General features: G+C 39.1%; 2 protein-coding genes across 2 annotated transcripts in view; both read right to left on the reverse strand.

Annotated features, from left to right (window-relative positions):
• The window catches only part of LOC146665243 (uncharacterized), a 466438-nt gene that overhangs the window by 195091 nt on the left and 244342 nt on the right, over nucleotides 1-27005 (reverse strand). The gene's annotated exons all lie outside the window — the stretch shown is intronic.
• lingo1a (leucine rich repeat and Ig domain containing 1a) lies at nucleotides 360-24986 on the reverse strand. The gene is made up of 2 exons (XM_085412793.1): nucleotides 24488-24986; nucleotides 360-4249 (listed from the first exon to the last, which is right to left on the reverse strand). The coding sequence occupies exon 2, from the start codon at nucleotides 4235-4237 to the stop codon at nucleotides 2390-2392; it is 1848 nt and encodes a 615-aa protein (XP_085268919.1). The 5' UTR covers nucleotides 4238-4249; nucleotides 24488-24986; the 3' UTR covers nucleotides 360-2389.

Genomic DNA, 27005 nt, shown 5'->3' on the forward strand with positions numbered 1-27005 from the left:
GTCTGAATCATCTTGTAATGAGCTATTCAATTGAAAAAAATCAAACATTAAGTTCCTCATTTGGCCACTGATACACATATACTTGGTAAACAGAAGTTTAGAAAATTATGCTAAATTAAAAAATGAAAAAAAAAAAAAGAATCTGGTAGCTTGTAAATGAAATAATTAATGGAAATTGTGGCAATTTTACATAAGTGATGAGGAGCTTCAGCACCTGAAAAGTCATCAGTACATATATCTGAGCTGAATCTACCGATACATAGCTATGACATATATATTATTTCTATAAGAAAAAACAATTGAAACTTTAAAACCAAGATAAAAGCATCACTTTTTTTTTTTTTTACAAAAGTCCATAGATTGTTTAATACAACATACCATATTCTCAACAATTCAACATCAACAAAATTTTGTTAATTAAAAAAAAAATCTGCATATTACCTTTATTGCACAGAACAATTTGAATGTATTTTCCATAGATTTCTTTTTTAGTATATATATTTTTTTGTAAAAAGTTGGCTTGGACTACATGGTCAGTATAGTCCATGGTCAAAATCAAAAAAAGTAATAACATATACCAAAATCAGAACTTCCCAAACCACTTAGGAAGGAAAAAAAAAGGCTAGGTACAGTTGCCACACTTTGAACAAAGAGAGCATTCATAATCAGCAAGAGGGAGAACCATGAGCCATATCCAGCGTTTTTTTTGTTTTGTTTTGTTTTGTTTTGTTTTTTTCTCCTTTATGCAAAACGGATTACACCAAAGCTGCTTCAGATTGCTCCATGGGTGAAACCATCTGTGTCACTTCAACCATCTGCATATTCAGTTCTTACTTCCAGCCATTACTGTGATGTAATATGCAATGTCATCCATCATAGATAACTTGGCCTTTATCCTCACATGTTTTCAAAGCCCGGCTGTACAACAGTGTGTACTTGAAAAGGTAACTTTTGATTTTATTTGCAGAACCAAGTGGGAGCATAATATGCTGCAGTTTTTCCCCCTGACAAATAAATGCACATTTCTAGGAAAAAACGAACATATAAATGATTCTGGAAGGTAATTTTTCCATGGCTTTGCTGGGGGAGGCAGTATTGTCATGAATAAAGCATTAATTTCATTAAATTTAAAAAAAAAATCAAGAAAGAAATGACAGAAATGTTCTTACAGCTTGAGGAGCACATCATATCCAAAGCGTGAGCACCGCAAGTTTTATTCCATCTAATCATGTTGAGCACAAACTAATACTATTACATAAGTTTTTTTGAAATGCTATTTAAAAGCTTAGGAGTAAGTACTTAAGTGCCAGAGTCAACCATTCTTTTGGATGGCAAAACTGCTGTGGATAGGTGCATCTATTGTGAGAACAGAGCATGGTTTCAAACACTTTTCTCATTTCCTTTTTGTGTCAGGTCCTTAATCTATCTGTGAGCACTGTCTGGGTAACATCTGAAAATGGACTGAGTGGCACTGGTGCTAAGTACTCACTTCAAACCATTATGTAAAAATGTTTAATACTCACATTTAACATGATTTTATGCATTTTTTTGCATTAATTATTTATGTGAATATTGTCGGTGTAAAAATGCAATTTTTCTTATATACCTTTTGGCTGTTTTTTAGCTGATTTTTTAGATCAGTAAAAATGGACCGATTGCCAAAAATTTGCACCAAATTACTGCTGTAATCATCATTGCGTTAACAGGGTTATAATCTGATTTTACAGACTGTTAATTGTTTTTTCTTGGTTATGAATTGGGTGCTGTGAAATTAAGATAACATTTTACAGATGTTAGTAACAGTTTTGTCTCTCGAAGAATTTGCTGTGTTTTTTTCATAATATGACACAATAAATTTCCTGAATCACAGAAAAACCATGGAAAAGAAAAAAAGGAGGCACAGGAGTATTCACAATGATATACAGTGATGAAGATGTACTTGAATTGGCCAGTGTTTAAGGTGCTCAACAACCCATACAAATATCATTCATAAGAGAACACCTAACTTCAGAATAAAGCAAACACGAAATAAAAAAAAATACGCACAAAAAACAGAGACGGCCAAAATATGATCTGCCCCTCGCATTCTAGCTTTTAAAATGTTTTATTTTTATTTTTGTGATATAGTTATCTCATTAGAAATCCACAGGAATAAGAACTGCCTATGACAAATCTGATTTTCAATTAATGCCCCCACAGGCCTTGTGGAAACCACAGATGCCATGTAACACTGGGTGTGGTTTCATTCCTTGTCCATCAGTCAGGAGAAAGAACATTTTACTCTATGTTAACAGACCAGGATCCACAGGTTTGTAAGAGAGGAAAGGAAATGTCTTCTTTACCATTTGTCTTATTTTAAAGTTCAAAATTAATAAATTCCACAGCTCTGTTAGATCATTTTCATGTTAAATTTGCGAGGAGCATCCACTGTGTTGCTGCTCATGCCAGCGTCTGATTTCCGTGGCACATACTCAATCTCAATGTTGTGTTTAGTGTTGCCTTTACCTCTGCTCCAGAGGAACAGCAGTACCAGGCAAAAGAGGACGACACCAAGAAAGGAGATGAATCCCATTGTAGTTGCAATAATCAATGTCTTTATGTCGAATGGGAAAGGGGCATTGACTTTTGTATCATTAGCTCCAGTTTCTGTCGGCTGGTTGGATATGAAAGCAAATGTTTTGTTGGGCTGGTGTGGCCAGTCAGGCGAATAGCTATGAATATGAAGGTGTGCAAGAGAGGTGTCATTTCCACCTGCGTTGCTAGCTATACACACATATGTACCGTTGTCTTGAATCTGGGCATAGCGCACTTCGAGAGTACCATCTGGCAACACAGACAGCCTTCCAATCATCTTGGTGGTGATAAACTTTTTCTGTGGAGATCGCCACATTATCACTGGAGCGGGATCCCCATCTGCTTGGCAAGCAAAATGAACAATGGCTCCCTCGTCAACAAATTTTTGCTGAGGTTTGCGATCCCTAATCCTAGACTTGCGACACGTGAAGTAGTTTGGCTGCAGAACATCTGGGAAGTCTTTGAACTCTTTGCCTTGGACGAACTCAGGGGAGGCACAGGTGGGCTGCTGCCTGTTGAAGTTCAGTCTCCAGCGCCGGCGGAAAACCCACAATAGTCGACAGTCACAGGCCAAGGGATTATCATACAATGCCAGGGTTTCCAGGTTGCCAACTGAATGGAAAGCAGACTCCTCTAAAGTACTAAGCGAGTTCCCAGACACATTTAGTATTTTCAGGTAGTTTAGACCTCGGAAAGAGTAGGGTTCAATCATTGCCAGTCTGCCTCCCACAAGGTGAAATTCCAGCAGACGCAGCAGATCATGGAGCTTATTTCCTTCAATGGTATGGATAGGGTTGTATGAAAGATTGAGAAAGCGCAAATAAACCAAGTGCTGCAAGGCTACATAAGGAATTGTGGTCAGGTTGGCATTTGCAATCGTCAGGTAGGTGAGATTTAATCCATACAAGCAATTTGGGGTCATCGTATCCAAATATGGCCAATTTGCTATTTCCAATATTTTTAACCGATAGAGCCGTTTAAAAGAATAATCCCGTATGACATTGATATTGAGGTGACGCAGCCTGAGAGTGATTAAACTGTGGAGGTGGGTAAAAGCCTCTGTTGGCACAGAAGACAAGTTGCACTTCTCAAGACTCAGGTGCTCAAGACTACTTAGGCCATGAAAAGCTCGATGGGAGATGAAAACCAGATCATTATCACCCACTTCTAAAGAGCGGAGGTTATACAAATCCTGGAACATGTAGTCCAACAGGATGACAATCTTGTTCTCACTTATGTCCAGCTGTGTAAGATTGCTCAGACCTGTGAACACACCGAGCTGGATGAGCTTTAGCTTGTTGCTACGTAGCCCCAATATTCGCAAGCCATAAAGGTTGTTGAATGCTCCAGGCTCAATAGTGGAGATTGTGTTTTCACTCAGTTCCAGGTGTTCAAGGTTGGGACAGTTGGCAAACTCATCTGGGTTAATGGTTCTGATACGGTTCTTGCTGAGGTCCAGCAGTCTTGTTTCTGCAGGAATGCCTTCAGGAACTGTTATGAGTCTCTTGCGGTGGCACATCACCGATCGCTCTTGAACATTGCAATCACACCGGGATGGACAGCCTGTTGTGGATCCAGACAGAACGGTGCTCAGCATCAGAATCAGAATAGGCTGCCAGAAAGCCACCAGGTAGCTGTGCCCAGTCGCTTCCCTGCCCACCATCTTATCGGTTACCTAGAGAGACGCAGATACATAGCAAAATGTTCATGATGATCTGTTCAGTTAAAAGACAAATACAGTGCAAATTGTGAAAAACTGAAACATATGAGCTAAAACAATAGTTTTAACAGTCTTGAGCAATGAGTTGATTTGTCATCATGCAGTTTAATGATAAAATTCTACTATTTTACATTATATGTGGGAGATGTTCAGAACAGGAGTCTGAATTAATAGCTCTCAGAACAATTCTCTTTGGTTATTATGTGCATTTTCTGGCAGTTGGCAAGTTCAACAACTGCATGTGCTAAAAGGACAACATTCTGATGCGACACAAATGCTAACAGAACAGAGAAGAGTAGAGAGAGTGTGTCCTGCTGCAATATTCATGAACAGACTAAAGATGAATAGAGGTTACAAGGAATAAGGTATGTGCATGCAATTATAAATTCTGCATCTTGAACTTGCCAGTGCAGAGTTTCAAAAGGTATTTTAAATCCGAGCAGCTCCTGTAAATACACAGTCGTCCATGAGACCTTGTTATATGAATAAAAATACTGATCCAAGGAAGAAAATCAAAGGCAAAATCATTCTAGTAATCTACATACATCTTTCACTACTGTATACCCTCTTGGTGTACGCTGTGGAGTCCTGAACATATCTACACTAAACCTTACAAATAATCAATCAGTCAATGCTGTCTCCGTGACATAAAGCAAAGAGACGTGTCTAGTGGAATTAACAACATATTTCTGTAATCCAAGTCATGCTGTGTTGTAACAACTTTTTCTGAGCACATCCGTGGTTTAGTGTGGTATTTTGAAGTCTTTTTCTTCCTATTACTTAAAATGTAAATTTGCTGTGTGAGGGTTTGCTGTGTGAGGGTGGAGCAACAGTAACAAAATGATACAATCAAAGATAAAAATGGTGGCAACTATGACGTATGTGCTATGGATGACAGTTGCTCACAGTTAAAATATAGACCATCAGTGAATTAGAAATGGAGAGATACATATGTACAAGACAGGAAACAAAACCTGTTTGATTTGATTCCACTGGTTAGCGTGAGTCTATCCTTTCTAACAGCAATGAAATGATCCATTTGTGTCATAGCAGAACACCCATTTACAAACAAACAAAAAAAGAGCATGTGATCAGCATTAATGCTACAACAATTTTGAACTATATTACCACACAAGGAGTTGGATGAAAATAAGAGGTAAAAAATGTAAAGAAAAAACAGGCTGAAAATTTTTTTTTCACATATAATTTGCACTCCTCTTTAGACATGTCCCTGGGAAATGCCTGTCAATGTGTGATCACTGTTGTCACAATACAGTGAATATTCCCAGTGGTATGCAGTTTTATCTCTTCTTCTAAATTAGTCTTTAGGATCCCCAGCACCTCATCTGGTATAGCATGCGACTCAGATGCCAAGGCTAAGTTCTCACTACATTAACCCATCCTGGTCTCTGTATTGCGTGTCATTCCCCGTCTCTGTCTCCCAATCTTTCTGTCTCTCTGTGAGGCACACAAAAGCCACCAAAAAAGAAAAAAGTCAATTTCTGAGTGGTTATGTGATTGTTCTTCCAGATGCCCAGGAGGTCTGTGAAGATGGATAATGCACCTTTATATTTCAGCAGATTCAGTGGACCACAATACATTTGACAGATTGATAGTGTAGAAAGAAAAAATCAGTGATATCCAGCTTGACAGTTAATTATGGGGTAACCTGTTACTACTATTGTGGCCACCAGCCACTGATAATTTTTACCCCAGTGAGCCCATAGTCAACTGGACAGTAGAATCATGAAAAAATGGGTTAGATTTACTTTGCTCAATTTCATTTTATTCGCTCTGAGGTCAAAGTTCAGATTGGGGATTTGATGATACCATCTGTAATCAAGTGATGCCAGAAACAGTTGAGAATTTGTCTGAATTCAGAGACCTGCACCGGAACCTGCTGTGCTTCATGCTGCCTCTGGATATACTTAATATTTCTTGTTCCTTAATGTACACTGATTAAGTAAGTGGCCTGTGAGTGACATAGTGTGTCATAGGACATCGCAAGAAGTCTATGAAAAGTGAAAAAAAAAATGGCCTCATGACAGGCTCAGACTCTATCTGTTGGCCTACATTGTGGGGATATATCACATATTGGCTATCACTCAATGAGATGCTATTATGCCCAGCCCTAATGCCACTGACACGTTAACACAATCATAGAAATATTCAAAGTATAATCCCCTGTTGGTAAAGCTCCTTGACTACAACTTCAGCAGGTTGTGGATTGCAGTAAGGCTTCCGAACAAGTCCCTGCACTCTTCTATACATCCCAACAGTGCACGTGATTGGGCAATATTAATAAGAAATTTGAATATTTAAGTAAAGTTTTTGATGAAATTGCATTTTTATGACTTAGATGCATCTAAGTCATTTGCAGCACAATTTACAATTTATAGCACACGGCTTCAGCAGCAAATATGCAATGAAACATGAAAAGATATGGACACATTAAGATGAAGAATGCTATCCATGGGTAAACATTTGCAGCTCTGTTTTGTTAATGATCTGGTGTTATCATCCCCTCACAGGCATGTATTCTGAATGTGTTCTTCATTCGAATCAGCACTCCAGTGAGCTCCCACAGAATTACATTAATTGAGGTGAAGTGAGAGGGGGTGTGCTGCTCAAAAGAATGAATATGTAAGAGAAATAAGACAGTGGGGCTCAATAAATGAGGACTCACTGGTCCAAGACCAGTAATAACTAGATCAATGAATAGAGAGATTAATGCCTTTATGCCAGGATCCGCTGGGATGCTGAAGATGTTGCTTCATACGTAAAGTAGATGGTGCCCTGTTACAATGGAGTAGGTGTAGGCAGTTCAGTGTAGCATTAAAACACGGTCCAAGTCGCTATAATTAAGTAAAGTTTAATATGACATTTTATGGTTTTGATATAGAGCCCAATTTTAAAATAATTTTCAAAACCCAAGAAAGAGCAGGTAGATGAAGGAAAGATGGTCTTCAGATTCTCGACACACTGAAGCTAACAGTACAGCACTACAATCATAACACAGTAACCGAAACATTCAGCCAGTTCATGTAAAAAAAGGTTCACGTTAAACTTTAACATCTGCACTGTAGCAAGCTAGAAATTATTTTCTTTTCCATATCTTATCATTCCTTTTTTAACAATTAGCACATTCGAGAATATGCATGTATCAGTGTCATTAAGTCCTAATCATCACAGAGTAATCCGAGTCACATTTTAGTTTACCTGTCAGAAGATATCACTTCTGAGCCTTGTTAAATACCATTGTTAAATACCTTTAAGCTTCCTGGAAATCCGTAAGATGATGCTGACCTTATCTGTAGCACAAAGTGTTAAAAGCCTTTAAAGCCCATTCCTCTGCAAACCGCTTAGTCAGCTGCCCGTCTAATCCTTAATGGCCAGACCAAGGACTGGAATCTTACTTCACCACCTATTTACTCTTCTTTAACATGCCCTCACACTCTTGTCCCCAGTGTTTACAATTTCATATGATGCCTATTAGTGGTATCAAGCATAAGTAATTCCAGTCATATTTTCTTTGTATAATTTGCAAATTTATATTTTTGTGTAAGTTGACAAAAGTGTTTTATTCTCTTTCTGCTATCACTTTAATCACTTCTAAGATGCTTATTGGCTTTCTAACTGCAAGTAGCATTGCAGGTATTAAAGCATAAACTAAAAGTGACACCATGACTAAATGCAAGTTTTTTTGACCTTTAGCAAGTGGTAGTAAGATCTGTCTCACACTGTCCTGGATGAATTTGAACAAAATTGTTAACCTTGTGTCATTGAGAAGCTACGCTGCCTGCTGGCACTGTTGGCTGGGTTTGAACCTGTGATATGGCAGGGCTTAAATGTAAACTGACGCCCAACAGATGGACAGTAAAGCCCTAATCCAGGTGAAGAAGCTGGTTGGTGCATCGAGGTGCAGAATTCCAACAGTGGCCAGCTGTTGTTCTGACAAAACTCTGCCGTAAAACCTGTAGACATGTCCCTCCTGAACTTCACCTCTCAAAGGGGTCATTATTGCTTCTGCGCAGTGTTCTGTTCATTGATGTCTCATTCTGTAGTACAGCAACAAATAGGAAACTGGGAAAGAATTACCAGTACATTCTGCATATGTAGGGAATGACAGGAATTTCTGATGTTGAGTCTGCCTTTACTGATAAAAAAAAAAAAAAAGATGCAAACAAAACTACTTTCTAATTAAAAGAAAAAGCCACTTACACAAAGCCTGTCAGGAGACCAAACTTACACCAAAGGAAAAAACAAAACAAAACAAACAAACAAAAAAAAAAAAAATACTGGGGATGGGTTTATACATTAAAAGTTGATTACTTGGACCAGTCATATTGAAAGGGATTGTTTTGTTGTTCCAGCTCGTAAAAGATGTTTTTTTTTCCTTTTAATAAGACAATCAACAGGGCAATTAGAAAGATATTAACTCAGTTTTATAATAAATAGTGAATTCTTATTGTTTTGACATATTTTTAAAAATCATTTTATAAAACCCTTACTTTTAGCTCTACTTTAGAGATGTTGCCCTATAGTCATAGTAAAAGATTTTGATGATAGTAGACAGTTGCCAATGTAAAGAAAATACAATTATAGTTGGATAGATAATATTATTTGGGTTTGGTTCAACTGATTAGCTTATTGTTAAACTAGAAGGGATATCTATTTCAAATTCAACAGCATGCTTTCAGGAACTGTAAGCTCTAAAATAAAAACAGTGTAGCCAATAATAATAATAGCTAATGATTCTGGTCAAATTTTTTTAAATCATGTTTCATTAAACATTAGTTTATCGAGGCCCATAGCTGGGGCTGTTGTGTATTTTCTTTTTTCTTTGTTGGGTGTTTGGTGTGCAATTTAGGGATCGTGATGTTCTATCATTATTAAACTATTCAGCTTGCCAGCTCTCTGCAGAGAATCGTGATTTTTATTTTGTTCTTTCTTTTTAAGGAGATAAAGTGTATTTTGGAAAGACTCAAATAAGACTCACTAATGAGAGCTCACATGTTTTTCACAGCATCCAAAACAATTACCGTAATAAAAGGAAACGAGCCAAACTTAAGCCTAGAGGAATTACACAAAAAGGTCTAAAAAAAATCATTTTCTAATTAAAAGCATACTTATAATGATGTCAATTATCTGAATTTGGCAAATTATTTCATCATATATTTTGTTAAGACTGACAAACAAAACAGAAAAATCTAATAAATGCGGTGAAGCTGACAAAAACAAGAACGTAGGCTATTTTTCACTCAGCAACTTCACTTGGATATGTCTGTTGTTTAATAGTTATCCTGTTTAGAGCTTAGTTAAACTATCATGTGAAAAAACATGTGTAGGCCTTTAGGAAGAAGTCATTAGCAATTTGGATATGAGAGCTATTTAAATCAGCCCTGACAGTTAGAAGACGATCCTGATATAATATTGATGAACTGATAATGTAAAGCGTGATGTGCTATTTATAACTAATATCACAGTTCAGACTGCCCAGCAACACTTCAAAATGAATAAAAGGGAAACTGATTATAAAAACTTACTTATTAGTGAAAAAATAGCTCAGTGGATATCATTCCAACTCTATCCATGTCTTTTTCCCCCCATCACGGGGCGACCGTGGCACTGGGGGTTGGGAAGCGCATCTGTTGGCCAGAGGGGCTGATGGCGCGATATGGCAGTCTTGCTTCTGTCAGTCTGTCCCAGGGCAGCTGTGGCTACAACTGTAGCTTGCCTCCACCAGTGTGTGAATGTGAGAGTGAATGAATGGTGGCATTGTAAAGCGCTTTGGGTGCCTTGAAAAGCGCTATATAAATCCATTATTATTATTTATTTTATTTGACCTCCAAACACTGAGCGTAGAATGAAACACAATAAATAACAACTTGGGTTGTGTGTTTGTGTGTGTTTAACTTTTCAAATGGTTAGCCAATTAGACAAGTGTACAGCAAAGATGTGGCAACCACTTAACATAGCCTTTATCACTTTGTTAGCTAATGTTGTGGACCCCATTTTGAGTCTTGATTTCTTTTGCTGAAAGAGACTCTAGGGCTCGAAGCAACTAAGTCAGGGTCGCACACATCTACACGTGGGCTCTTCTCCCAGCAACACAGGAGAAGCCAACACCCCGAGCTCCAGAAGCCAAACTGAAAACAATGCAGACATTGCAATAAAAGTAGAAGAAGCACTAACTGCTGAAGGTCACAAGGCTTTAGGTTTCATACAGAATACTGATTTCATATGAGTGTTTTAGTGTTGGAGCTGAACCTGGCCTGTTCTACTTTGTGTAGTTTGGAAGACTGAGAGCAAGTCTGCACTAACAAGGCCCCGTGAGGTACTTGAGAAAGTCTGTTTGAAGCAATGGGCCAGAACCATTTTTTTTTTTCCACAGTCAGCAGAACTTGATATATCGCTGTATACAATTTTTGGATAAACACTATTTGTTTCAATTGGGGGTAAATAGTTTACAAACTTAAATCTGATGCTCATACATAAGTCAATCAATTGTTTTATCGATTATGGATACATGATTAATACACGAGTAACCATGTGGTTCATTACATCATGTTAAAATAAACTGAGAGACTAACAATGAAGGCAACAACAGCAATAAAATAATAATGATAATCAGCAGAAATAGTATTAGTACAGTGAGAGTATAGCTCAAGCTAGCGGTACCAATGTAAATGCACATGTAGGAAGTTTAACCTAGTGCCCAAAATGGAATAGGAGGCAGGAAATTGAGCTAGATAAGAAGAAGAAAAAGAACATAAAAGGAAAAAAAAGAAAATGGATGAGTTATTGTTGTTATTATTGAAATTTTAGCTCATATGTGAGGGCAAATAATAACCACTGAATGTAGCATGCTATTAGCAGACAAACTGAATTTGTATTAAAGTTTTTCTTGATCAACTTTTGCATTGGTTTAGTAAACAAAATAGTGCTCGAGGCAATTAAGTTTCACGGATAATATCCCAAAAGGTCTTCTGTTTGATTTGCTGAATGAAAAACATGCTGTGAGTTTTTGCAAAATAGGGTAAACATGCACTGAGTAGTATGAGCTCAAACTGACCAATTGAGATAACCTGTAGTTTAGGTGCACTTTGTCTGTTATGGACTAATTTGCTCTTCTTATCCAGAAACAAAGAAACTGTTTCCTTGGCTACTGATGAGCAAAAAACACTGAAATCTCACCAATATTCTTGTAATGAATTTGCAGGATGATGTGCAAAAAACAAATGAGCTTAGGCGAATAAACAGGTCTCCCAATGCTCATCAGACGCCATGAAAACATTTGGTTATGTAATCATCCATCCATCCAATTTTCATTGAAAGTAAACTTCAAATCCTGAATATTCTTTCTTTAGAGTTCGTCATTTGTTTGTTGTTATTATGCACAAAGTTTTATTTATGAATATTAATGTTTCGTTACAGTGCTTTCATCTAAAGGTTTGAGATGTAAAAGGTAAAGTTTTCAAAAATAAAGCTGTAAAAAGTATATATAATTTTTTATATATACTTTTTAGATATACACCAGTTGATCGATAACGGCAAGCTGAAGGACATTTAGAATTGGAAACAAACAAAATCCCTGTCAGCTCAATCACATATCCTGCCAGAACATCCAAACCTATTTGAATAATCCACATTTTTGCTCTGAATTAATCATTCTTGAGTGATGGGTTAATATTATGCTGCTGAATCAAGCCCTTACCTCTTCTATGGCGCATAAGCATTTGCCAAGACATAGTGTATGATTTAATTTGAGAATGACAGTACTTATGCAAATCAAAACTGTCCTCAAGTAGTGCTATGGGGGAAGAATCGTTATTTAGAAGGTGAAGATGTTAAAATTGTAAAATTCAACATAAGGACCCTACTGAATAGCTTCCGAAATTTATTCAAGGTTAGAGGGAGGGTAAATGAACGATTTGCGAGGGGGATGAACATATTGCTCTTCTCACTAAATTTGTGAGTGAATAATTTTTTCCCTCAGATGAAGTGAGCAGATTTGGCAGTTACCCTCAGAGTGTGTTGCGGGTGGGGGTAATCTGTTTGTTGGTGAGCTCCTTTGCAGGCTTATGGAACAACTAGTATATCAACTTCCCCAAATACGTAGCCTTAATAGCCTCGAATAGACTGAAAACTGCACTGGTTCTTCAATTAAAGAAGTCAACATGGAAACATGCCTTCATCTCGTAATGAATAATTAAGGGCATATTTTATCAGCTGCTAGGAAGTATGACGGGCACAGTGTGGAGAGGCTCTCGGCTATATTGACTTTAATTGTGACTGGCATCTGAAGGCTTTCTTCCCAGTGTGGCGAAGAAAATGTCCCTTTTGCTTAGCTGTGCCTGCAGCTCACAATAACGGCTTTTAAAGGGAAACGAGCTGTAATTAGTGGATAGAGAGTTGACCCTCATGCATAAAATCCCCAACTAATGCACCGGGATCAGACTTTAGAGGGTACTGTTGTTGCACAATGTAGTAGGGAATGGCCTATATTAGTGAAGCTCCAACCACACAGGAGTTGTTTACAAAACCCATTATTGTGTGTCAGGACTTTTGTTTTTACAACTTGCAGTCACCAGGAAATATATGTCAAGTTGAGATGAACTTAGCAGTATTAAAAAAGATTATGATATTGCCAACACAATTTGCACAGTGTGCTTAATCAGACTTACTGTGTAATAGAGGGTTGGGTAGGAAGGAAGACGCCATAAATCTTTGTAACTGCTTGACGTGAGTTGAGATGACAGAAGATTTTAATCAATAAAGCATACATTAGTGTTTGCTGATGGATTGCAATTGCTTAACATAAATACTCAAATATGTTCAAAGTACTTCATCCATGTCTAATTTCCAAAACTGCCTTAATTTTCTGTTCTCACAGTCTCAGTGTAAAATCTTAAGCTCCATTTTATTATTCCTTTGTTACATTGCAGCACGGTGGCACGGTGGTTAGCACTGTTGCCGCACAGCAAGAAGGTCCTGAGTTCAATTCCAACACCAGGCCGGGGTCTTTCTGTGTGGAGTTTGCATGTTCTCCCCGTGTTTGCGTGGGTTCCCTCCGGGTACTCCGGCTTCCTCCCACCGTCCAACGACATGCAGCTTGTGGGGATAGGTTAATTGGATAATCCAAATTGTCACTAGGTGTGAACGTTCGAATGAATGTGAGTGCGAATGGTTGTGTGTCCCTGTGTGTTGGCCCTGCGACAGACTGGCGACCTGTCCAGGGTGTACCCTGCCTCTCGCCCTATGACAGCTGGGATAGGCTCCAGCGCCCCCCGCGACCCTGAAAAGGATAAGCGGAAGCGAATGGATGGATGGATGGACATTGCTATTAATCTGATCCCTTCACCACAGATGGGACGGATGTTAACATATACTTGTTAAGGTAGAGCTTTCTATCCTGATAACCCATACTCTGTGGAGCAAAGGCAAAAAAGGAAAAACATCAACAGTGAGAAAGACACACAATGGGGAGTTTATTTGCTATTTCTAGCACCATGAAAAAGAACCTATGCCATACCAGTGGGAGAACCTTGTTCACATAAGATAAATGATTTAGCCTACTGTAATTAGTGACCATGAATGGATGGCTATCAATTGAACAGCTAAAATGGTATTAGATCATTTATCTATTTTTATACGTGCAAAATGATTCACCAGTCGTTCAGTCTTCAGTCTTTTACCAGCAAACGCACACAATGAACTAGCCTCTCCCTAAAATAACAAAACAAAAACCACACAGTTTCATTTATCTCTAATTTAAAATCTATGCAACACTTCATTCTATTTTCCTCTTGTTTTGAGATGATGGCTCAACGCACATTCATTTTAAAGAACGCAGAGGTGGATGGGCTTGTTTGTATCAGTTGACATGAAACTACACATGAACTTTAAAGCTAATAGTAGCAATTCACTGCATTATTTGGGAAAAGAAACTCTATTTAGATGGCCACAGCTACAATGTTGGTCTGTTTTCTCTCTAGCCACAATCCACGAAGGATTGAACAGGTCTGGTCATCCCCACAGTGGCTTCAGAGCAGAGATAGGGGAGCTTAATCCATGTCCTCTGAGAGATTGCCCAGAAAGATGAAGCCTTAATTAGCCAGATAAAACCTCACATAATGACGCTATTGATATAGACTGAGAAATGAGGTCTAAGCTGAAACCCTCTCCCCCAAATAAAACAAAGACTATTGCGCATAAGATGGTTGAGATGGGCTGGGAAGACACTTTGTAAAGTGACTGCGGTGGATGGAAAAAGGGGGCAGATCGCTCTCACTCTCAACTCCAGCAGGGGAGCATTGTCTCATCTCTCTGAACAATCCACCTGCTCCAAATTCTCTCATAAGAAGCTTAGAGAAAAATGCTGACCTTCATATAAACAAAGATTATGTGGAGGAAAACAACAACAGTTTTGGAGTACTTAAGCAATAGCACTCTGGGGAGGTTCAAGCAATTAAAGGCAAAATTACTCATCTGAGCTGTCCTTGTATCCTCCCATTCCATATCTTTGCTTTTGTGTAGTAAGACGAGGTCATAGAGATAGTGAAAAGAAAGAGAATCACATCTCTATTCTTCTGCTAATCCTAGGGGTACTAGAGGGAACAAAATCTTACTTTCAGAAAGACAATCTAGGTATTTCACATGCTATACATGGATCAATGACAAGGTGACCCAGTACAGTAATAGCAGATGGCTTTAAGGTTGGCAAAGACACTGCAAACCTCTTCAATGCTTGTTCTTCGAAGAAGTTACAGACATTAGCACCAGATTCCTTTCGTTTTCTTATTATTAAATAATAACTCCTACAACTGACTTAAATTTGTAGAATTTCATGTACACTATACGTAGATTAATATATCTTAACACTAGGAAAAGAAAGCCTCATTATATTTGAGTGCAACTGATATCAAAGCACATCCAGCCTCAATCTGTAGAGTTAGGAGGTGAGATCCCTTCTGCCACTCATGCCTTAATTAATGAGAATGGCTGTCTGTTTTCTTTGTTTCCCTGCAAAGAGCAGTGCCTATGTTGAAGCACGCTGACAGGCAGACGCTTGTGGACACACGTTTTAGAATTTCATCTTTGTACTCTTGTCATGTTATTCTTGTCGTGATGTAACTTGTATGCCATTTACAGAGGACATGTAATTGCTGAAATGAAGCCAACTGTGCTGTAAAATCCTGTTTTTTGGGGGTTTTTTTATTCACTTTATATGTTCAATCTGGATTGAGAAACACATTTTTATTTACAGAACCAGCTGAAGGGATCAGATAAGATGAGCCATTACTTAACCAATAAGCATTTTCCCGCTGTGGAAAAAAAAAATCCACAGCAGATTTTAATGACATGTTAATTCACTATTTGAAACGGAAACGGTCTCATAACCAGTTAACTGTACTGGACATTTCTCATATACATAATTTTACTTTTCACTGTATTTCCACTTATTATTAGTGTTAAAATGTGTTTGACAAAAACAAACTGTAGAAAGTTGTTACAATGCTGTTTTACAGGCAAAATAAATAATCAGTCATTCAAAAAGTTGATTCATCTATAACCAAATTAACTTTTAGTCATCTGATTAACTTGACAGAACCTCTGATGATGACTTTTTTGTCTGTCACAGGTAAAGGGAACACTAGCTTCTTTAATTTTTAGAGCCTGTTATAATTTATTTTATTTTTTTAACCTTCTGCCCACTTTTCAAGGTCTTTAAACCTACGTAACTTCATTACCGTTTGTGTTAGAGACAAAATTCAAGTGGTTTTTGAAAGCTGAAAAGATGAGTGGCATACATGATAATTGGGTGATAAAGGGTTTTAATGTTCTAATCTCAAAAGTAAGAATTATGTGAGATGAAAATGATCCCGTCTATTTCTCGAATGTATTTGAATTTTATTCATTTTCTCATCAAAATCATTTCTGCTCACCTTTTGCACTGTTTTCTAAGTCAGTTATGAGATGTGTGGGTTAAATTGTCTGGACCATCCTCTCACACCACATCAGTGCTCCTCAGACCTGATCTCTTTCCCCTCCTAATTCCCACAGGTTCCCAAACTACTTTGCACTTCTGTGGCAGCGCAACACACGCCGGCATCCGACAAGGTCAAATGCCATTTCATTTTCTCATCTTTGATCGCTGCACGGCTCTTTCATCAGTCTCACCCTCCCCATCCACCCGCATGCTACCGTCACCATTTTGCCAGTTAAACTGACCTTTCTTCTCTCCCTCAGTTTTGAAGAATGGCAGAAACTGGAATTAAAATACATGCTCCAGATGTAAAATATTATCAAAACCATAAAGCTTGTGAGAGTGTCTTTATTTAAAGAAAATAATAATGATGTCTAGGGAAAAAGAATTAAAAATAAAACAAGTCCACCTTGAAAATCCTGGATTTCTCTCTTGTATCATTTTTAGACTTCCGGCATGTTTAGGCTTAAAGGACTAAAAGGAAACAGCTGCTGAACTGTCTGTCACATCAGAATACGGTGTTAAAATGCCAAACTGCAACATTTATATGCGTTTTTCCTGCTAAAGATAGACTTTCAGTATCCTACATGTCAACTGACTTCGGGGTCTGATTGAAAAAGATTTAAACGTGAATGCAAAGTCTCAGAATTTCTACGAGATGCGAGACAGCACCGTGCAGGAGTCTAACTGTAGGTGGGATTATTACTGCCTCTTCGTGTCTAGCAAAACAACATCTCTTCATGCCACTCAGTCTGGTCGATAACCTGAAATCTGACCTCTTGTTTCCTCCCTGCACTTTCCCTATCCTCCTTCAACAATATTAGCAGTTCGTTGTTACATTGTTCGGTTATTCTCTCTCTCTCTCGCTCTCTGTTAACAGCCAGAGGGTAAAAGAAAGTCGTAGTGAGGAAGGGAAACGGAGAGACAAACCAGACTGAGAGAGCTTTTAGGGAAGTTAAACTGAAAGAGTAAGATGGAGGTAGAGCACCAAAGAGATGAACGAGGGGAGCTTTTAGGGAACTAAAAGCTGCTCCCCCTTATACCTCAAAGCAAGGCCCCTGTTTTCTTGAATCACATGATGAATGGGAACAGACTGTCAATGGATAAAAAGCAGCTTCACTGATCTCACGAAAGGGAGGGATAATGGACTTGAAGCACATTAAAATACTTGAATTATCTTGAGTCACTTTAATCCATGTGTCATGGAGGATAACCTCTCTATACTTTGGCACTAAGGTGTCACTTTCTTAATGAATCCTAATGGGATTAGTGGCTTTTAATGGCGATTTTAACTTGTCAAGGCCCATCAAATACAAAGAAAAACAATGCAAAATCAGAAACACCTTATTCAGAGCTCACTATCTCAATGTAAAGTAGCTTTGAAAAATATGGCAACATTTTCCAACCAGCCAGTTCAACAACCAGTTAACCAGAACTAACCTATTAGATTGTATTGTATCTACTCTATTTCCATGTCAAAATGCACAATACCGACAGTTTAAAGGCTTCAATTATCAGATAAAGGGAAAACCTTTACTACACAATATTGTTGGTAAAAAGATAACAGCACATGGCTCTTTCTTAGCACAAGCTCTGGCATAGTTTATGAACTCATACACATGTACTCTGTCATACAATACCAGGGTCTGCATGGCACTACATCTGTCTGTCAAACCTGGTGAATCAGTGTTTGTGTACAACTCTCAACACTTCACAACAAAAAGGAAGGAGGCACCACCACCACATGTTGCTATACTGCAATTATGCTTTGAGTTAAATCCAGTTTTTCAGCTAAAAACTACACACAAAACAATCCTTAAAAAACATCCTTAAAAAACCAACAATGAACTCTGCCAATCACTGATTACCATTTGCCCAACCATAATGTAAAAGAAGATCTGTATTGTTGTTTAAATGAGCTCAGCACTAGCCAAAATATTCTTTTTTTGAAGACGTGACTTTTACGCTACTACATCAATTTGAAATCACAGGAGACATGTAGCAGGTTGGGTGCAAATGACAACTCCGTTTCTAAGTACTTCCTCAGTCAGCCTACTAGACAGAGGGAAGAGAGTCGAGAGTACTAGCACTGCACCTAAACACCGGACTCTGAACTCTGAATCTCAATGGGCTATTTTAACAGCCATTACATCAGGGAGGTGGGGCACAAACACAAATCTTGTTCCCACTTATGAAAAATATCATATGCTCCATTCAAGTGAGGCTGTGAAAGTGGAGCTGCTGTTGTATCACAATTGTGTTTCAAATTGCCACCAAATAGCACTGTTTGAATTGCTGCTTTGAATATAAAGATGCAACATATTGTAATTTTGCCTCACAATAGTAATCATCAGCGCTGCTACACCATTTATTCAAACTCCAGCCATGAATGCATGTGACATTATCAAATGGGTCAATAATATCCATTGTCTACAACTGGAAAAGAAGGGAAGACGGCTTAAACGACGGACAGGGAATTTACATGTCAAAAACATCACATTTTCGATGATCCCGGTTCAGTGTGTTTTGTGGCCTGCTGATACACCTAAAATGTAACCATTATTCTCCATAAAAGTATATATAGTGCGCAGCGTAGCTATACACTAGATCACCTGTTTGCCATATGACTATAAGCTGTAAATAAGTGAAACTATGGAGTACGTTTTCAATGGCTGAGGCTACCTTGACTGACTTCTGATCGGGTGTTTTCACCCCAAAGTCCCATCTGAAGCTGTCAGTCTTAGGCCATCAGCTCACTCAGTCAACATAATTTAGAGCCCACTAACAGTTTAGGAGAGTGGCATTTACACGCAGTCATCCAAGAGGTGAGTGTTTAAGCCTTCTTGGCAACAGAGTTTCATTACTCTTTCATCATTCATGACTCCACTCCACAGGGTTGGTAAAAATCCTTAGCAAATACAAACCTTTGACCAATAGCTTCATCTGGCATCAATAAAGGCTAAATTGTTATTGAAATCCAAATTTTTAATAAAAGTTGATGGTAGGCATGCAATCAATTTTGACTGCTTGTTGCCATTCAAAATCCCACCTCTTTGTGAAGACCTTGATCTCGCACACAAGCACAAAATGGTTCTCTGAAAGCCCCTTTGGAGAATTTCCCTAAAGCCATTTTTCACACCGCTGTGAAGTAGATCAGAATTAGCTGCACTTGTCTGATTTTTTTTTTCAAACGCGAATTCTTTAAATGTTAATGAACCCCACAGGCTAATGTAAATGCATGACATTTACACATGCCTCTGACATGCCTCTAACAAGATTGTACACTACAATGACATTTTACTTAAGGAGTAAGCAGTGGGCAGAAATCTAAAACAGCCTGAATTTGATAGGTATCTGCCCCCCTCCATTCTAAACCTCTCCCACCTGACTAACACGGGCACAAACATGTGCTTCATGCACTCTGGAAATAAGTAAATCCTGACTTCAGACTTAAAAAAAAATTAAAACCCCAGTCTTTTCAGATACTTTGCTTTTATGCTACTTTACTGTATGTAGAACTGCACAAACCACACCCCTGCATTCCCTCTCGGGTCACTTGAAATACAGTATGCAAACAAAATGCAATATCCAATTTTTTGGGGGTGTTTTTTCTCAGACGACAAAAATATGTTGCTTATCCGAGTTTTAAAGCATCCATTGGCTGCTTATTTGCATTAATTTTCTCTTTAGTTTCCTGCTTTTGATTGCAATGAGCCATGAAAGATATGTCATGCAGTTAAATATTAATGTAAAAGCCAAGTCACAGCAGGATGTGAATATTGTCTGTTAGAATTCACACATCAAGACTTGAAACCCGTGCATTTCTGCATATTAAGTGTATGGTAGTTGCAGCTTTGTGACAGGTATCTGTGATGTGACAAATAAATGGTTTCCATTCTGGTGTAAATTCTGGATTAGTGTGCACAATAATCACGTTAATGTTTCTACCATCGCAGGATTAAGGGCAATGCAATTAGAATTACAAATGTGAAATCAGATGCGACACAGTGAAAGCCATTTTCACTAAAATGGTAAATGGCCTGTATTTGTATAGCGCTTTACTAGTCCCTAAGGACCCCAAAGCGCTTTACACAACCAGTCATCCACCCATTCACACACTGGTGATGGCAAGCTACATTGTAGCTACAGCCACCCTGGGGTGCACTGACAGAGGCGCGGCTGGCCCGACAGTGGCACCACCGGGCCCTCCGACCACCTCCAGTAAGCAACGGGTGAAGTGTCTTGCCCAAGGACACAACTACCGAGACTGGCCAAGCCTGGACTCAAACCGGCAACCTTCCGATTACAAGGCAAACTCCCAACTCTTGAGCCACGATCGCTATGCTGCCCTCACCACACGTGACCATGTGAAGCTAGACAGCTAGCGAACAAAATAGACGAGATCTTCCACACAAGGCTTGCTTTTCTTGCTTTTAATGAAGATCCTTTAAAGCCTTATCTCTCTCAAGGCTTCTCCTTGCTATTTCTTATTTGTAACTGAAATACACAGAAAGTGAAAATAAATTGCTAGCTAATACACATCCTAATGACAAACTTAAAGATTAGCCTAGCTTAACACGTGCGTTACATTAGCATAGCAGTTCACTCCAGGTAAACACATATAAAAGTTGTTTCTTAACACATTAATATTCACAAAGACGAACGTTTCCCAAGGTACAAGCGTGTACATGAACTCGTTCACTCTTTTAATACGGAGAAAACACGTCAAAGATATGCGAATGAACCGAGCGCTCCCTCGCTCCCGTTTCCGCACATACAATACGAAGATCGCTTGTGATAACGATGTCTCACTCTGAGCAAATTTCGAATCCATACATTTTAACTGTTGTTAGCATGAATTACTTAGAATATTTCTTAACTTTGAACTTATTTATCACTTTGCTTATGTAACTTAATCAGACTATGCACTAACTACTGACCTTTGACCAAAAGGCATAACAATCGCCCTATCGTGGTAAAGTTGAGGGCACAGCAAGGGCCACATATCCTCAAATATCTTTAAACAGCGAATCATTTACAGTAAGAATTGTAGAAATTCAGAATAAATTAACAGATATTCTAAAGAACGTTTTTTATAGTAACGTAACACATTAAACATGTGCTTCTTTATCTTTTTGGAGTTTTTTAACAAACCCTGACACTGCACCACCACAAGACCAGTAAATATATAATATGTGCACAACTGCAAAGAAACACAAACACAGAGTGTAACACATAAAAGTAGTTTAAATCTGCAATGAGACACAGCCCCTACATGGCAGACAGCTGCTACATTATAAAAAAAATTACACTGCATTTCATAAGTTGCGTTTGACTTGGGCAGGTTAGCCTTATGGGAAAGAAAAGAAATAGATTGCTGTTGACACTGTTGAGGAGCTGTTTTCAGCACCTCTGCTATGCTGTCTGGGACACTTTCCCAATTGATGGAAATACTTACATGAAAGTGATTGCACTGCTGGAACTACAAAAGCGAGAATAAAAATGCTCATGAGTTTTTGACAGCACATATAGCTGTTCCTTCTCCTTACCCACTTCTAAAGATATCAGCCAAGGACAAAAGTGACATGTGAACAAGATGCTTCCTCCTCCCATCAAATAGCCACTATGATCCCACTACAGATCTTTTATAACCACACCACCCAGCCTCGGGCAAAAAGTGGAACGACAGCCGGGGGCTTATAAAAACAACGTAATTGCAGTCTCATGTGAAAAGTCTCAGCGCTGCCATCCTAGCATTATGTGGGCACCATGGCCTCACAACTGGGAGCTAATAAACACCTTGTCAATGCAGTAGGTGTTAGCTTTACACCCAGGATGAGTGTCTCCAGGATACATGTTAACACATCATAAATCCACTCACTATTGGTCACTTAGTGTGTTGTGAGAAAGCAAGCCTGTGATCAGTCATCATACACTAACATCATGGTCCACACCATCACCACCCACTTTGTCTTGACTGCTTCTCTGTCCCAGTCTGCTGTCTATGATGAGGCTGATCTCTACCATGAATGAATAATGCTGCACACATATTTCAGTCTGATCTCATTAGTTTACTGTTCCATTCTCTGTCTATATCTGGTTACATTTCAAGCATGGGCTACTAAGACATAACCATTCTTCACTGAAATATAATGGTGTTACGAGGATCAAGATTTTCCTGTGATATCTGATACTCTGTATTATACTGCCCGCTATGTAGAGATTTAGCTTATTGCAAACATTGATCAGCACGTTGTAATTCAATACTGCATGCCAACAGCAGCATGAATTTGTAGGCCAGAATGGAGAGGAGCGTTTTCTACATGTGTGTCGTAGCCTACTGTACTGTAGGGCAAAGAGGTTAATCCTACTGAAAAAATGTAGATAGTCAAGGTCAGTGGCTGCACATTTGTTTAATGAAGGCAGCCGGGGCGTCTGGACAAAGCGGATCACACACTTCAGGAGCCTCTTAACTGCTGCAAAGCAGCTATGATTGAGTCAGCAGTGTGCCAATCATCAATGAAAACAAAAAACAGTAAAACATGACAGAAATAGGGCTTTAAGCCTGGGGATAAAATTAACAACCACAGGGCAGGATTTAAAAAAAAAACAAAAAACAGAAAAACACTTACTGTAATGGGGTCACTCTAAAGTCATTACTGAGTCCAAGAAGCAAACAAAGGTACCTTGATAGGGAGAGCACATCGGACCATCCAACCAAAGCCCCCCACTCACCCACACACATACAGGTGCCACACCCTTGTGGCTGTGTGATATCTCAGTGTACCCCCTATCTATCACGTTAGATTGTGCGCCCAGATAATGCCAGAGAAGCTGTGCTGCTGCTGTTGCTGCTGATGGAACGACTGGAGGCTGCTCCTGTTCGAGCTGGCTGTCCGCTCCTTCCGGCTATTTATAACCAATAGAGCTACAGCACTTTATGAATGTCTGCAGGCACAGCATCACAGAGTCTTCTGATGCTCTGCCTCAACAGCTTTTGTGAGAATTATATGCATATAACAGTACACACATTATAATAGGCTGTCCTGCACAATAAAGCGGGAAGACATTCAGGGGCCGCTGTCACATTCCCTAAAAATGCAGCCTCTAATAACAAACAACAGATGGAGTGTGGCACCATAAACGCACAAGTTTCATCTTGTGGACTGCTTCGTCGCAATTGGTGCTATATATAGATCCCACGTCTGTAGTCTAGTTGAAAACAAAGAGTCCCAAGTCGTTTCACAAAAAAGAAAAAAACAAATGCACCACCACACCGCTGCAGAAGCCTGCTTGCTTTTTATACGCTGCCCATTTAACAGATAGCCATCTTTGCAGATGAATAAAATGGCATAGGAGGGAGGATCACGACTGCCTCACACTTCAACACAATGACAAATGTTATCTCAGCAGAGCCTATACGTGGTCAAATAAAGGCTAGATGAAGATAACATTTTGCAATTCACTCACCTCCCTACACACACACACAGACACAGTCCATGTTCTGCCTCTCTCTCTCACGAACACAAACACACACACACGCACACATACACACAGTCCATATTCTGCCTCTCTCTCTCTCTCTCACGAACACAAACACACACACACGCACACATTCGCGGGACAATTAAATTTGATTAATGCTTTAAGCTTTCGTCCTCTCCGACGAGCACACGCACACGCAGAAATGAGCAGAAAAGCAGATTTAAAATGTGCACCGATAACAAAACTCTAAATGAATTTGGAATGTGTCTTTATTGGATGTTCTGATACCTGCAGAGGACGCGCCTAATCACACTCAAGTCCCCGTTTGCTTTTCTGTCCTGTCAACAAATTCTGTCCTTATCATTTGGGACTTGCAGGAATATATGTGTATATGTATATTGTTGATTTGACATCGGAAAGCGCTCCTTGGAGTTACAAATAAACCTCTCTTATGAACTGATGTCGCCACTAGCGCACTAGAATTCACATATTTGATGGATGTTTTCTTCAAAGTAGCCAGGGGGAGACCAGGGTTTGGCTGCATACTATCCACCTCTCTAAAATCTTGGCCTCACCCCACATTAAACCGCAGTGACATAAGCACGGAAACCGAAATGTATCTGCATTATTTTATTTATTTATTGATTGATTGATTTTAAAAACAGTTTTTCCTAAATTATTTTATTTTATTTCACTGGCTTTATTAACCAAATACTCACCTGCTGTAGCCCTCACTGCTTCCAAGCATCCTTTCGCATTTCTTCCCGACGGCAACTCCCAGCCACCAACACTTAAACTGAGACGCACTATCTCAAGTCCATCTCCTTGATAGATAGCTTTAAAAGATGACAAGGGAGAACAGACACCAGGCAGCCGTTTCCTGCTGATTTCCAACGACTTTCTCCAAAACGGCACTGCTGCAGTTCTGAGACGATAGCAGTAGTTAAAACAGATAACCCACACAAACGCGCACATACAGCGCGATCCTCCCTTGGTAATGGGGCTCCTTGTGAGCCCGAACTCGTCCGATGAGAATAAAGGAGGAATGCAAATGGAAGGTAGAGAACAACTCCCACGCACTGCTCCCGATCCAAGCGCACAGCTCCCTGATGCAGTCTCTCCACAGCACACTCTCGGTACTGTGTGACTGGCTGTCGTCAGTGGCACAGGCAATCCGATTGCTGGAGGGAGGGACGGAGATGATCAGCGGAACGCACTCTGCCCGGTGTCCTACTCAAGTGTGTGTGGTAAAGCTGTGTGTTTGCCTGGGCGTGTGTGCCGTGTTCTATCACGTCACATACGCAATTCGTCCATTTAGTGGTATATTCATTTAGACCCCACGCGTTTTGTTAACCTTCCTTATATGTCCAGATATGTCTTTCCAGATTTCAGCCTCTCCTCTGGCGCGCACAGAAACGTTGACGCACACGGGCACATGGGACATAAAGCAGCAATATATTCTGAGGGTAAACCGAACCTAATTTGTCCGCGACACCTTTGTAACGTGCAAATGCTTCACCGAAACGTCATGGAAAATACGGTTATATATAATTACATATGTGTCTGAGAAAGAAGTGGAAACCAAAAGGGAACGTGAGACGAGGAAGGAAGGGAGTCTATGAGAAAGTAGCAGTTCCCTTTTTAAAGGCCTGATGGCACTGTGGGCTTCGGGTACTGCAGTCAAACATACACAGGCATTCACAACACACTGCTTCTTCCATGAGGCAGTCTGTGCAGTATGCTCCCTAATACATACCTGATATTTTACCTCCTGTGATTTTTAAACGGAGTCTATGGACAATCACTTAGAGATGGTAGGTGATTTAAAACTGGAAAATAAAATTACAACCCCAATCAAAAAAAGGGTTGCTGTGTAAAAACGCAGTGATTTCTTGTAATCACATTTTTCACAACAAAACATAGAAAAAATAGATATTTAAACTGAGACTTTTTACTGTGTCACTGAAAAATAGGTATTTATGAATTTGATGTCGCCACACTTTCTGAGTAAAAAAGTGGGACAGAGCAACAAAAGGCTGGAAAAGGAAGTGGTAGAAGGAAGGAAGAGCAACTTAGAGAGTTTCTCAGAAGGAAAGATGGGCAGAGGCTTATTAATCTGGAAAAAAAAAAAACTGCATCTACAAATAGCGGAGCCATTTCAGAGTAACCTTCCTCATAATGAAATTGCTAAGACTCTGAATATTTCATTCTCTGCAGTAACACAATATCAAAAAAATCAGGAGAATCGCTGTGTGCAAAGGACAAGGCCAAAAAACCCCAATACTGGACACTCATGGGTTTCAGACCCTCTGGTAGCACTGCATTAAATACAGGCATGATTCTGACATGGAAACCATTGCTTTGACTGGGGAACACTTCCAGAAGTCACTGTCTGTAAACACTGTCCAGGATCCAGGATAAGAAATCTATCATACAAAAAAAACATATGCTAACATGATCCAGAGCAACTTATGCTCCCTTTTAGATGATGTACTTTTCATGGATGGTCTTGCATTCAGTAAGACGTTGCTAAACCACATACTGCAGCTATTACAACTTCATGGCTTTAGCTGGTCTGCCTGCAGTCCAGGCTATTCACCAACTGAAAATATTTTGCACATGAAATGAAAGATATGAAAAGGAAACACACTGCTGAACACCTAGAATCCTATATAAGAGAAGACTGGGACAACATTCCTCTACCAAAACTCCAGCAGTTGGTCTCCTCAGTTCCCAGATGTTTAGAGTGTGTCATTACAAAAAGAGGGGATGCTACAGTAGTAAGCCCTGTGTCAACTTTTTTTTCTATTGCTGTCATGAAATTTAAAATGAGCTAAAAATTTTCACAAAATAACGAAATATCTCAGTTTAAACATTTGGTATGTTTCTATGTTCGACTGCAAAATCGGACTTATTCACCATAGACATCTGTAAGTTTACATGGTGCTTGCACTGTCTGCCATGACATGTTCCATTTATGAATCCTTACTTTGCTGTTAGGTGTAACCCTTACCAATGACCCATTTTAAAAAATTATATATATATCATTAAAAACTTTTATCAATGTCATAAACAATAGGACCTTAACTCACTGATTGGTGAAAACTTGCAAAGTACTGTGCCCATGAGTTAATGAATGGTCTTAAATGTAAACCAAAAACCAAAACAATGGATTTTACATTGTTTCAGGAAAAACACACACATATTTATGTGCATATAATACAAACACAATTATGA

This window comes from Rhamphochromis longiceps, linkage group LG7, assembly GCF_057381845.1.
Source record: "Rhamphochromis longiceps isolate RC_006_pf linkage group LG7, R_longiceps_female_GT1.1, whole genome shotgun sequence".
NCBI lineage: Eukaryota > Metazoa > Chordata > Actinopteri > Cichliformes > Cichlidae > Rhamphochromis > Rhamphochromis longiceps.

Coding starts and splice junctions, on each gene's coding strand:
- lingo1a (XM_085412793.1), bottom strand. CDS start 4,237: ATGGTGGGCAGGGAAGCGACTGGGCACAGCTACCTGGTGGCTTTCTGG.